We start from the raw sequence: 14,351 nt of genomic DNA on the forward strand, positions 1-14,351 counted from the left end.
TACTCAGTCTACCCAGAACTCTAAATCTCAAGGGCTTGTCGGTTTGATAAGCTGGTCTGCAACTTTTGAAATAATCATCCAGAAAAATAAACCCACCCTATATGACAAATTAAAAAACTATAACATCACCACAAATCTAAAGTGGCAAGAATTGAAAAACTGCTAAAATTTACATAAAAACTACCATCCAAAGCACAAAAAAAAAAAAAAAAAAAAGGCAGTCATTTCAGTTAGTGCAGGGGTTCTCAAACTTGGAGATAGCGTGACCCCTAAAATGATATATGAACTGGTGCAACCCCCTGTGCTGCATAAATAAAAGTAATGATTTCATTTTGGGTTAGAATTGGGCAAGAAATAAATATACCACTACTTTTAATAATTAAATTTTAATCCACATATCAAATAACATAATAATAGAATCTTAAAACTTTGTAAGTTGTAAGATTCTGTTATGTCTAGTGAAATAAAACTGTTTCATTGGATATAAACAAATAACAATAAAATTTAAAACATGAAAATTTTTTAAAAATTTTGAAACTCCTCTCAAAGTTATTTGCAACTGCCCCTTCTCTGTTCCTTTATGGCCCCTCTAAAATTTTTGAGAAGAGTGGCATAGGCATATCCATTAATTGTTTTCATCACACAGGAAAACAATCGACAATATAAGAAAACTATTTCTAGCAATAGTTTTCTTATCTGGTCTATCAAAACAGTTTCTTCCATAACCCAAAAAAATGGTGACCATGATTTTTCAGGCAGAGAGCTGTGCCCTAAATTTTTTGAATGGTGATCTATGATGTTTTCATTACATGTAGGTTTTGTTTCCAGATCCTGGTGTTGAATCCACATTTCACAACTAGTTACAATTCATGAAAGAAACCTTTGGATCTGCATTATGCATGTGTAAATTTTCACAATTTTGAGCCATGCACTCTTTCTGAAGGGAAATGACCTTTCACATGGCCAAGTGTTCATAGAGTATGGTCAGCACTTACGCCTCAGAAATATTACATTCTTTAGCAATCATAGACACTTTAATGTGTATATCCTGCCTAACACTTCAATTTTTTGGCACATTTCTGGAGTTGTCATTTCCACAAGTCATCCCATGCAGGGATCACCTACTGTGGATTCTGGTATTCAGGAGCAGAACCATCATATACAAATTTCATGCATTTGTGAGTAACTTTTGGTCCACTCCCTTTTTTTTGTTTAAAAAAAAAAAAAAAAAAAAATAGATGGTCCAATGCTCCAAAAAACATGACATCCATTGGATTGGCTATTTTAAATCTCTTGTTCTATTGTACTTCATACTGAATTGTACCCGTGCAAATAAGATACAGACTACAGACTTTTCAGTATAGTAAAACTAGGTTTTTGATATATCAGGCATATTTACAGTCAAGACTTACTGAATGTCCCTTGTTGCATTAAAACCATCTTAAAAAATTTAATAAGTGTTATTAAATTTTCCCAATTTCTGAAATCTGTATTATAAAATGCCTTTTCACAACCAGTGTTTTGATATTGTTGAAATAAATTACTGTACGGCAGTGTACCAAGTCACATTGTTCTGCTTCAGCTCTATAGACTAACAGCTTTAGCATTTAGTCATGCCAGCAGGTGCCTCTATCAGCCTTATGATAAAAAAAAAAAAAAGGAAAAAAAGACAACCTGTTGCAGAAAAATAGGACATAGTACTCAAACATATATGATAATATATAACATAGAAAGATACAGAATATAAAATAAAGCACACAAGCCAAATGAACAACAAAAAAAAAAACATTAAAAAAAGAAGTCACTTAACAGGCAGATATTTTACTGTTTATCTAAATTAATATATAGGATAGTGAAAAGCACAGTATAATGCAAATTGGCCTCAAATCATACCATGACTGCCTTTCCAAACATCCAAACTTGAGCCTGATATGCCCTAAGATCCTTTTTTCTATATACATGTGTAGCATCACACGTTTCTGAGATTTCCCCATTGGGTAGGAACTTGATGTACTATTTGTATGTATATAAAATGTAATTTGGTTTCCAAAGGTTGGGAGGACCGTTCTACAGAAATATTCAGGCTTAATTGCTTATCTCACTTAATGACTTATGCTATGAAAAAACTAAATACTATCTCTGGGATCTACAGAATTATGCCAACAGTAATTTTGTTAGCATTCTGCTTATTATAACTGTAAACTCTTACCGTATACAGCTGTCCTTCAGTATAAACAATTTTGCTTAAAATTTTTTTAACATTTACTTGTACAATTTGGTAAAGCTCATTATATTTATTCCTGAAAAAGAGTTATTTCACGCCTCCCCCACCCACCCCAAAAGTTTAATATTTTAGTGTCACCTTCTATCAACTATTAGCTGTAAAAAATGCTTTAAATAGCGGAATTCACATCTCCGGAATAATAGCATAAAAATTAATACATGATTTTAAGAATGACGATGACTCCAAAGTAACAAAAAGTAGAAGTTTTTAAAGAAATGTCCTTAGCATAAAATTTGAAAATATATTCACTACATATTAAAACAATGTTTTGACAGCTATATAACATTAATATGTTATATTCAGCTACACTGATTAGAAATTCCTCCATAAATACAAGAATATGACATTAATTTGGAATGAATATTTGGTAACAGAACTAATATATAATTTCAACCTATATACTGGAGAAAATCTTTACAAAAATATTTTACTTTCCTGATGAACATGATTTTATTTTACAGTAAGATAATTACAGTTTAGGAGCTCTACAAAAAACAGCTCTCATAAGAAGAATCGGCGTCGACTGGTTTCCATTTCATGTCGCTGTAAAAAAATAAAAATAAATAAATAAAATCCTTAATTAACAAAACAACTCTAGAAAGATTAAATCAAGAGAAAATCAAACAATTTTCTTATGGAAGCTAGATTACAGATTAAGTTGTTTGCTGATTGGCAATATATGAATTGTGCTGCCATGGGTGAATACTACTGTGGAAGGTAGCATTTCCCTATGTATGTATATAACAATATACTTATTTTTACTAGAAATTGACTGATACACAGTATAGGAAGATCTGTTGTCTCAAAATTCAAATGGGATTGACTGTAGCACCTGATGCATTATGCAGTAGCAACACATCAATACCACAGCCAAAAAACAGCATGATCCCTGATTATTAAAAGTTCAGCTTTTAATAATCAGGGATCATGCTGTTCTTTGACCTACAAGTGCCATTTCATATGTCAAAGTGAAAGTTATGTTGGTTTCATACTCAAACATTTGCCAAGATGATTTAGCATGCCATATCAACTAGTTTTTGGAAGAATGGCTGAAAAGTGACCCTTTTTTAAGGATAAAGCACAACTTTCATAATGCATCATACCATAGCAGTCAACTATCCTTCAGAGAAGTTACATGGTCAAAGAATCGCTCATGCCAATAAACCCACAAACTTTTGTAGAGACTAAGTGGTGGTGTGGTGTGGTGTGCTAAATGCCGAATTAAGTAAGGCTATGGGGTGTTAGTATATTGTGTCTCTAAGAATGTATTCTTTGGTCAAAGACAATAAAGTGGAAGAACAGAAACTGTAATCACTGCATTAACCACAAGGGACCCATAAAGACCAGTTAAGGTTGTTGAAATATGTTGTTGTTATTTGGTTTTTAGGAACATTAGCAACTAAGGCAATATTGCTCTGGGAATATGCGGTGGTCATTCCCTGACCTTTTCGCATCCTCCGTATTTGGTGGTGACGGGCTCGAAGTTGAAATATATCTTCTGGTACCATGAATGAGCTGAGAGGAGGGGGGGAGAGAAAGAAAGTTGCTACCATTAGATTGAATCTGTTAATTGTAATTTTCAGAGAAATGCATGCAAAGGAAGATGATTCCATAGAATGGAAGCAGAGAGAAAAAAAAAAGAATGACTGATTAAATAAAAATTGGTTTGGCAACTTTGGAGTTAAATCATGAATGGTTGAGGCTGAATACTATAAAGAAAGTAGCAGAATTATGGTTGCAAGTTTGGAAGACAATGAGCAGCCAAATATCTACAGAAAGGCATGCAACACAAAACCTAAACATCTCTATAAGTAATAAGGGATGACACAGGTGTTTACTGAGAAAGGAATTATCAATTAAATGAACTATACTCTTTTGAACAGAGATGAGGATGTCTGAGATTACTAATTTCTATTATATCTTTTCCATGAATTTAATGTGCCATAATCATGCTACCACTGTAACTTGATATCTATACAACTTCTTCCCTTTTTTTTTTTTTTTTTTTTTTCAGAACCAACATCAGTTCTTGGCAATTATTTATTACTGTAGTTTAGCAGTATGAGATTATTTATAGAAGGTATGTTCCATATCAATCTGAATTACCAACTGATGGATACAAAGGGTGACTGCAACATATCTGTCAAATCCTTATATACATACAAGTGATAAAACAACACAGCTGGCCTACTGTGGACATCTCAAGTAATTTATGTTGTGTATGAAATGAACCTTTTAACTAACCATAATGAGAAGTGATGAAAACAGGCAAAAAGCTATCCGGTTGTTTCATTTCTCATATACAACTTTCAAAAAACTGTTGATCATACAGTTATTTGCCTGCACTCGTGAAATTTCTGGAAGAGAGAAAACTTATTTCATTTCTAAACACACTGATTCCACCTTTAACTGGCATTAAATTAAATACATGATATGCAGACACACATGCTGTACTGTCAATGCAAAACCCTGCAAATCAAACTTGTTTCCCCATCTTTAATTGTTTTTGTTTTGTTATAAGGAAAGCTTCAAATTATATTCAAATTAAATATCCCAGTTGTAGTAAGTGTGTGTATTAAAAAATAGGATGTGGGGATCTTATGATAATCAATCATAAAAAAAAAGTGTTAAAACATAGCTGTTTATGAAAGCTTTTTCATAATTTTTTTTGGAGAACAATATCAGAAGCACTGTAAAAATAAATGTTTTCATAAATGAAAGTACTAGATCGTATGTATAGCTTAGCTTAATTTTCAGCACTCACCTCATGAGGTGAGTGCTGAAAATTAAGCTAAGCTATACATACGATCTAGTTATTACATTACAGCACATAAGGACTCAGGACTCCTTAAAAAAATCAAGAGTCAAATGAAAGTACATATTGATTTTTCAAGAAAGTTCTGCAAAGGACAAAATAAATTTTTGGAAAAGAAAAATTCATGGTTTCAGAATATCCCATTAGCACATTCAATAGATAATGGCCAGGAACAGATTTGTATAGCCAACTCAAAGCCCCCCAACTTGATAAATGTGACAGTGTACTATGGGGGCATTCTAAAGCAATGGATTTCTCAACTCAACTGCAGTCTAACAAAGCATGAGAAGGATCAAATGATATTTGGAGAATGGAGGACAGCAGAAACATGTAATTTCACTGCAAAGGGGTGTTAGTATTTGCAACATGATACACAGAAGCAAATCTTTGAACCAGCAGGCACACACACATGCATGCACACTTTATTTCAATAATTTGTCTAAACTTTTGAATTTTATTCAAACTTTCACAATGCTAGGTGGAAGTTTATTCCAACAGTCTATTGTTTGGCTGAATACAAATTTCCATACAGCTGCCCTGCAACAGCCTTTTCTCAATTTTTATTTAGGTCCTCTTGCGTATGTGATCTGAGAAAGAGTAGAGAAGCCGGCAAGCATTTAGTTTACTTAACCCTTTTAAAGCCTTATACATTTCAGTTAAGTCACTATGCAGATGTCTATTTCCCAGAAACTGTAATTTACAGACCTCCAGTCTTTCTTGGTAACAATATCCTTTGCACCCACAACTAATCCTGTTGCTCATCTCTGCACCTTTTCTAAGCAATCTATGTCCTTCTTAAAATGAGGTTACCAGACCTGTATGCAGTACTCCAGATGTGGCCTAACAACTGCCTTATACAAGGCAACTGTTCACCTCTGTTCCTTGCTGGCAGAGTACCTGTACATCATTGGCAGACCCCTATGAGCAGTTATAGCAGTCTGTTTGCACTGCTCAGAGAATTTCATGTCAGACTGCACAACTACCTGCATTCAATTTCAATCATGGGGAGACATTCAGCCTCTCACTGAAGATTAAGAGTTATGATTACCTCTTTGAACATTTCTTGTGGCCATTGCATACAAGAGTCAATTTTTGGTCTTGTCCAGAACATAATCCAATACATCACAATAGTCTAACAGCTGCTGAATCACAACTGCAGCTGTATAGGCTATGACAAGTGCTATAAAATTTGAAACAGCATATAACAACAGAACAGTAAATCAATTTATTATTATTTTTTTGAAAATGCGATATCTGTGGATATGTTGGAATCCAGTAATACTGTACCAACAAACATTTCTGTCACTCATTTGATAGTCTTTAAACTGGAAATTTTAATTCGCAAAATAACATTTCAGCCTGCTTCTGAAAGTCTCGACATGAACAACCATAGCCATTCTCTTAGAGTAAACAGTTCCTAGTTATATTCCCCTCCCTTTACCTATATACTGCCAATGGGTTAAAGATCAAAAGATGTTGCTGAAAGAACTCAGTATTCACACAAAAATAAAAAAACATACAAAACAACTTAAGTGAAATATGGTATGTTCTTCCTATTCCAATGTTCAATGCTTTCTAATCTGAGCAGGCTTTTGAATAAAAGATACTGATAAAATAAATTAATTCTGCCCACTTACCTTCATTACCCATTCATATTCTCCATACTTTGAATCAAATGTGCCTTTCTGTAATGACCTCAACTTCAGAGTAAATCTAGGACCAATCTCTTGTAAGGCAACTTTCTTATCATCTTTAAATTCATACCTACAGAAAAAAAGTGGCAAGTTTAATAGCAATTAATTCACTGTGACGATCTATAACTCCATAAAATAAACACATTTCCATTTATACCTTATACAATCACAGGAATTCACAATTTCATTGTAACTGCTTTATTGCAGCATATAAGCCAATGCAATGGTTAACAACAAGCTCTGCATATTTTATGCATATGGACTCAGTCATACAATTCGTGAGCCAGCACCTGCGTACATTACCATTGTTGCTGTTTTTAATTTTTGAACCATGGCAACTAAGGCCATGAAGTGGTGCTATCTTTAATTGTGCGAATGCTATGATCAGTTTGCCTGCTTCCTGGATGAAAAATGATTTGATCATGGTGAAAAACAGGTATAGCACATTACAGCTGCTAATAATAAAATTGTGTGATATCACAATGATGTTCATATGGGCTATACCAAAGCAACTGTACACCTTTAATTCATATAATGTTGAACCAGTAAATACTGTAATGATTTAGTGAGATGAAGTACTTGTATTCTGTATCAAAAACTGCCAACTGATGTTTCAAATACATATAAAGATGTTTGAATGGTTATGGAACTATGGCTTTTTCAATTTTAAAAAAATAGTTGGAGTTCTAAATGATAAAAATAATAAACAAAAATAAGCAGACACATTTATCAGCACAGTTGCTTTTATATCTATATCTGACATGTGGATGGTGGCAATTTATTTTTGTTAAATCCCTATGGTGATCAGATGCTTTTGACATTATAGCGTATTTCTAATTTGTTACCATGAAATTTCATTTTCTTTATATAAGGATTTCTTATTTATCCTTGCTGGCCTCAATTATAAAATAATTTTATCTTTTCAGGTCTAAAGATATTATTTTAGAAGAGCCCTCTATTGAACTATAAATACCTCCACACAAAAAGATACAAATTAATTTGAGGTTTATAGCAAAATAGCTGTTTTCATATGAATTATCAAAATTCATATGTTTTCATATGAATTTGGAATATCAAGTATTCCAAATTAGCTTCATATAATTTAAGAAAGCAACCTAACTGTAATGAGATTTACCAAAATTAGAGCTGTCTTAATCTTTTATAGATAAAATGAAATCATTATAACTTAACACAGGAGTCAAGCACAATCTTTCACAAAGAGGAGGAAATATAATACTGAATGATTATTGAGAAACACTACTCTGCATCATGTAGAAGTTAAGTTTATTGAACAGGCCATGGCTTCTGAAAATATTTTTCCAAAAAAACTTAAGTCCAGAAACTAAAAAAGTACAGATGAATGGACAAATAATTAAAATAAATAATATAAAACACTAAGTTAGTGACTAATAGGTTTACAAAATGGAAGAAGTACTGTACACTTCAGATGGACTGATCTCAGTTGGGAGTTTTCAGTTCTTGGTTGTTGGAACTAATGGCTGTGAGAGGAAACTGGAGATGGCTGACTGGCTGTGGCTCCTATTCATCTAGAAGGAGATGTGTCAGTCAGTGGATGGAGCTGAGGTTTGTCATGACAAAGATTATGTTCATAACTTGTTTATAATTAACCTAATGGTAGCTCCTTGAGCTACAACAGTGACTATATCAAAAAAGCAGCTTGAGGAGTTTCTTGGGATTTACTGGACTCTATGATTTGGGTAATACATTTCTGATCAGAAACTTTTTTTTTTAAATAGTTTTTATTTGAATGATTCCACGTACATGCAGTGAGGTTGGCAAGGACTGACTAATACAGTAAATAAAGAAATAAAAAAAATCTGGTTAGCTGTCCAGGCAGATGCTTTCTGACTCTCATGGCCAGTAACTTACCACAGTCACAGAAGTAGAAATTTCCCAGATGCACAAAAGCATACAGCTCTCTCCCAAGTCAGGAACAGAGCAGAAATCAAGTGTCAACTTCCTTCTAACAACATCAGCCCTGTCTGCTGCCACTGCCATCACTTTAGTTTGTAGGTGTGCTTGTGTCCCCTGCTTTCCTTCCTTTGTTCAACCCTCTCTTCTCAAATCTACTGTTGAAGGCTATAACATATAGCAATTCCCTCACCCCACTTTATAAGTTGTTAATCACTGGTTCAGGACTATTTTATTTATTACTCTATTACTAATTCACCTTCATTTACCAACCTAACTCAGTCAAGCATTATATTTAGTTCTGTTTTGTTCTTTTGGCCTTACTTTTCTTGTAAACTTTCAGAAGTAGTAGCTACCACTCAATTAACTTAGTTTCTATGTCATTTGGATTGTTTTTACTCTCTCTCTCTCTCTCTCTCTCTCTCTGAAATCAATATAATCAAAGGAAATCACAAAAAAAGTAAAACTTATTCCAAAATAATGAGTTGTGTTAGCACCTAAAGCTGCAATAAAGGGGAAGTCGTAAAAACTACCGAAAACTTTTGAGACAGAGATGGGGAGAGCCTGAAGTGTGGAAAATTAGAAAAAGACAAGCCCTTTTAGATTTTTACAAAAACCTTGAAAACATGGCTTGAGATACACTAAGGTATATAAATTAAAATTTATCAAATAAATAAATAAACAGCAAATGCAATTAATTTTATATATGTGCCCATAACACTATTTTTAGCTGATATAAAATAAACAAGAAAGATTCAATTCAAACTGTGCCTCACCTGTGATGACGGAAAAATATATAATCACGTTGATTATGGAGGGTGACCACTCGTCGACCATGAAACTGAGGATCATAATGGAAAATTGAGGCAACCATACGAGCTACTGAATGACCCAGACGAGTGTTGAAATTATTTAAGATTACTTCTGGTCGGTGGGCACTCCACGATGCATGGTGCTGATTACAAAAAATTAAAAATAGTGAGATTACGAGAAAGGATTACCATAAACAAATCATTTAACACAGTCCACAAATGTATTAACATGCAATACACAGCCAAAAGTGTGTGCACGCACGCACGCACACACACACACACACACACACACACACACACACACACACACACACACACACACACACACACACGCACGCACACAAAGTAACTTTTGAAAAGGACATTTAACTGAAAAACAATACACGGTAGGGTCAACTTTTATATACAGTCAATTACTTGGTTATAATGAGCATCAAGAGACCAACAAAATTTCCTTGTTATAACCATTACTCACTTCATTAGTGAAGTAAATCTACCTCCTATTTTTTTTTAATTCTCAATAACTAGAATACTTTTTTGTAATGGTAAAAGAAAAATGTTGTTTGATTTGCAATACTTCCGTGGCTTAAAAGTGCTTTTCGAGATCTGCAATTTTCTTGAAATGCTGTGATGCGACACATCGAAAAAAATGGATAAAAATGTGAGTGAACAATTGCATGCTCATACTGCTAACTGTATGTCCTTTTCTTTACAACTGGATGAATCTACAGACGTCAGTGATGCAACTCAATTGCTCATTTTTATTCGTATGGTTTTCGATGATTCTGCTGGGTATGGTTTCGTTAAAAGAAAGAACTAGAGATCGATATATTTAATGCATTCAAAAATTTTATTGAAAATATTAAATTACCACTATTTAAGCTTGTATAAATAACAAAAGATGGAGCTAAAGCAGTGATGGGGCATCTTAATGGATTTATCGCATTGCGCCAAAAGGATGACAAATTCCAGGATTTTTTGAGTTACCACTGTATCATCCACTAACAAGTGTTAGCCAGCAAAAGATTAAATACTAAAAGTGTTATGGATATAGCTTTTGAAATCGTGAATACCAGAGGACAATCTCTTCAAAGGAGACATTTCAAAATGTAACTTGATGAAAATGAACCAGATCTGATATTAACACAGATGTGAGGTGGCTGAGTCGGCTACAGAGATTTCGAAATTTGCTGAATGAAATTTGTTGATCAAAGGGGAGATGATTATCAGTAGCTACAAGATACGGAGTGGTTGTGTGATCTGGCTTTTTTGTCAGATTTCACCAGTAAATTAGAGTGATCTGAATTTGGAATTATAAGGAAAAAATAAAAATGTGGGTGACATGATTAGTAGTATTTCTGCATATAAAAATCAATTTTTGGCAATGGCTAAGGATCTCAAAAAAATAAAATAAAATAATAAATAATAAAAATTTTTTGAGTTACTCTGAGAGAGAGAGTCAGAAGTAGAAGGAAATCACCAAGAAAGAGAAGAATGATGATATCCAGCGCAGGACCCTGGGTGTGCCAAGCTCATACTCACCAGATGTGAAATCCTGCTTTTGAATTTAATAGTGAGAAATATATTTCTGAAATTGAGAAAGTTGTGGAAGATTTTGAAAGCAGATTCAGTGATTTTAAAACAATTGAAGACATTGTTCAATATATTTCTTATCCATTTAATGTTGACTTAGATACAAAACATACTGCAGAAAAAAAAAAAAAAAAAAAAAATCGCTGAGATTTTTCACATGGAGAAAATATTACTTGAAAATGAAATGATCATCAGAAAAAGATTTTTGGAAATATGTTTGCCATGAGAAGTACCCAAATGTAAAAAAAATGAAGTGAATTTTTAAATTTCTGTTTTGGTTCCACATATCTAAGTGAATCGGCCTTTTCATATTTGAAACAAACAAAGACAAAGAACGGCTCTACTCTTACAGACTTGCATACAGAATATTCTTTACTGTTGGACTTATCACATTATATTCCTGATTTTGAAAGCTTGGCAGATAACATGAAGACACAAACTTCACATAAATTAAAATTTTAAATATATGTTAATTTAAAATAAGAATTCTGAATTGTATTTAATTTTAAAATTTATAAACAATTTTCAATACGTGTTAACTTTTGCAATGAAATTCTTGTGCAATGAAATTCTTGAGATGGTAGATCACGGCACATTTTAAAGAAAAAAAGTAGATTGCATGACAAATTAAGTTGGCCACCCTTGCACTATTGTATAGTCCCCGTTCCCAAAATCCCACCCACACATCGCATTGGCCACTAATCCAGTACGATGCGGGTGGTCATAAAAGCTAAGTTGCCCTTTTCATTTTTGTCTATTCCAAGAATTGGGTTTTTTTGACAACCGAGCAATTAAGAATGTTTGCATAGTTACCAAAATTTGTATGGTATATCTGTGTAGTACGCTCATTATAACAGTAATCTATTGTATGGGAATACGGGTAAATTAAAATTATTATGGCTTTCTGCTCATTACAGCCATGATCTCGTTATTTCCATGTTTGTTACAACCAAGTTCAACTGTATATGAGAGCCTCAAACGTCTTGGATGTACTTTCTGCAAATGTTCACCAGAGCTCATTTGGAAGAAGAGCATTTGGCTGCTGGATCACCAATGATCCAGGTGTTCAGTGGAGTTGAGGTCTGGGTTCTGAGCCAGCCAGTCCAACTTTTCAATGTCACTGTCCACAAACCAGTTTTCCATGACCCCTACTTTACAACATGGAGCACTGTTGTGATGATATTGACAGAGCCCATTTCTGCAGTACTGCCATGGACCAAGTCCCAACCAATAGAAAGAGCCCCATACCATCAGAATGGCTCCATCCAACATCATGGCTGAGATACATTCAGACAGGAAGCACTCATCAGGCATCTCTACACCTTAAGAACATTCACTGGAATGAACACAGTTTTTCCACTTTATAGTACCCTCTGCCTCTGTTCTAGAGCCCCCGAATGTCAGGAACAACATTACTCCAAACACCATTTCTCATGACTGTGATATTGGGCTTATGCACAACTGCCTTACCACTGACTATGCAGCTAACTTTATGTACAACCAAAAGCTACACATCCCTGCAGCTGCAGGGATGTGTAGTTTTTGCTGCAGCCATTTCACTTTGCTCTGCTGAACATCTGTGGGAGGTTCAGATGGGTCACAGTTGCATGGGGTGGACTTTTTGGTACAGTACACAATATTTGCCAAGGGGTGTCTGAATGCTTTTTGATCAATACGGTGTAGATATTAATGCAAGTTAGGTCAACACAAAACACCCTATGGGAAGAATATACAAGACTTGAAGCATCTATAACAGTGAGAATGGTAATACAGAAAAGAGAAGGGGTATGAAGGGGTATTTAAAGTTTACTAGAAGACAAAATTTAGCAGTTGGAAATAAATGGCACATGGCTTGATATAGAAAAACACACCAATAAAATATTAAAATGAAATAAAAACAGTAGTTAGTGACAAAGGACAGATATGCTGCTTAACAAAACCAAAATCTGATGCCATTGTCAACAATTTTCTTCCTTCTCCTTCAGTGGTAAGTAATGTAACACAAGACAGGAAGATAGGTATATAAACGTAGAGTAAAAACACATCCCTCCAGAGAAAAAATAAATAAATAATAAAACAAAGCTGGAAACATTATTTGGCTTATATTTTTAAACAGCAGCATTCTGTCACAAAATATTGTTTTTCGTTATGATTTACAAAATGAAATACTAGTTTACAATGCAAGAGAATGGAAGCCTGCAACAAGTAATGCTGAATAAATGCTACCTGCATACAAGCAAAAAATGTATTAAAACTACCTAATGAAAACCAAATAAACATGCAAGACCAAACAAAATGAACAAACAAGCATTCACCCAGGTAAGAATGGTATACTGCAAATACTGCTGGCACAACTGCTGCCTGGAAACCCATTCACTGCACCAAATTGACCAGTGAATACATATACTCACTAAAAAGAAAAACAACGCAAGAGAATGAAGCTATTACTAAATCCTTTCTTTTGTGTTATTTTTCTTCTTAGTGGGTGTCTATATTTGTACATCTGGTTGGTGCAGTGAGCTTTGTTGCATGTTTCCAGGCAGTGGTTGCACCAATATTATCTATAGAATACCATATTGTTGTACTTCCCTAGATGAGTCAAGCTCTTGATTGTATATTTTGGTGTTTTTATTTTCATTAGGTAGTTTGAATTTTTTTTTTCTTGTATACAGGTATCATACACCACCCTCTTCAACATGACTTATTGTTGTTTGCAGCAATTCTCATACATGGTAAAACAGGGTTTCACTTTGTAAACCATTATTTCATTACACCATATTTATTTTATATTCCATTTTTGTTTTCCTGTGTTTTCTACCCCCTTTATGCTGTGTTCTTTGATATGGTTACTCCCATTCTAATTTAGTCTGTTAAGTTCATTTCTTTTTTCTATCTTTTGAGCTCTCTTATGATGATATTCAGAGTAAGTCTTGTTCACTGCTATAATTCCAGTTTTCTACTTCTCACATAACACACGATCACAGATATACAATGTTAAGTGAGCTACTTTACTTTTTGTGAGAGAGAGAGATTTTACAGTTACATACATACAAGATAAAATTCATATTAACATGGATTGAAAATAAATTAATTTATTTCTTTTCAATCAAACTATGATCGGATAATGCAATTACAAAATAAACATATAACGAAAAGTTGTTACATGCAAATCAAACACAACTCTGCATCACACACGAATTATGAAGCAAATGCCACAGACT

The 14,351-nt window shown here is 33.8% G+C and overlaps 1 protein-coding gene across 1 annotated transcript in view; it reads right to left on the reverse strand.

Moving 5' to 3' along the window:
* Positions 1-2,701: 2,701 nt before the first annotated feature.
* LOC150086080 (ribosome production factor 1) overlaps positions 2,702-14,351 on the reverse strand; it is a 38,316-nt gene continuing 26,666 nt past the window's right edge. The window contains exons 7-9 of the mRNA XM_090373694.1: positions 9,502-9,680; positions 6,737-6,863; positions 2,702-2,827 (exon numbers count right to left, since the gene is read on the reverse strand). Of these exons, the coding sequence (XP_090229820.1) occupies positions 2,786-2,827; positions 6,737-6,863; positions 9,502-9,680 (348 nt within the window). The 3' untranslated portion in view covers positions 2,702-2,785. The remainder of the gene's footprint in view (positions 2,828-6,736; positions 6,864-9,501; positions 9,681-14,351) is intronic.

The sequence above is a fragment of the Mastigoproctus giganteus genome, chromosome 5 (genome assembly GCF_048544385.1).
Source record: "Mastigoproctus giganteus isolate SK-2022 chromosome 5, ASM4854438v1, whole genome shotgun sequence".
In the NCBI taxonomy this organism is placed as follows: domain Eukaryota; kingdom Metazoa; phylum Arthropoda; class Arachnida; order Uropygi; family Thelyphonidae; genus Mastigoproctus; species Mastigoproctus giganteus.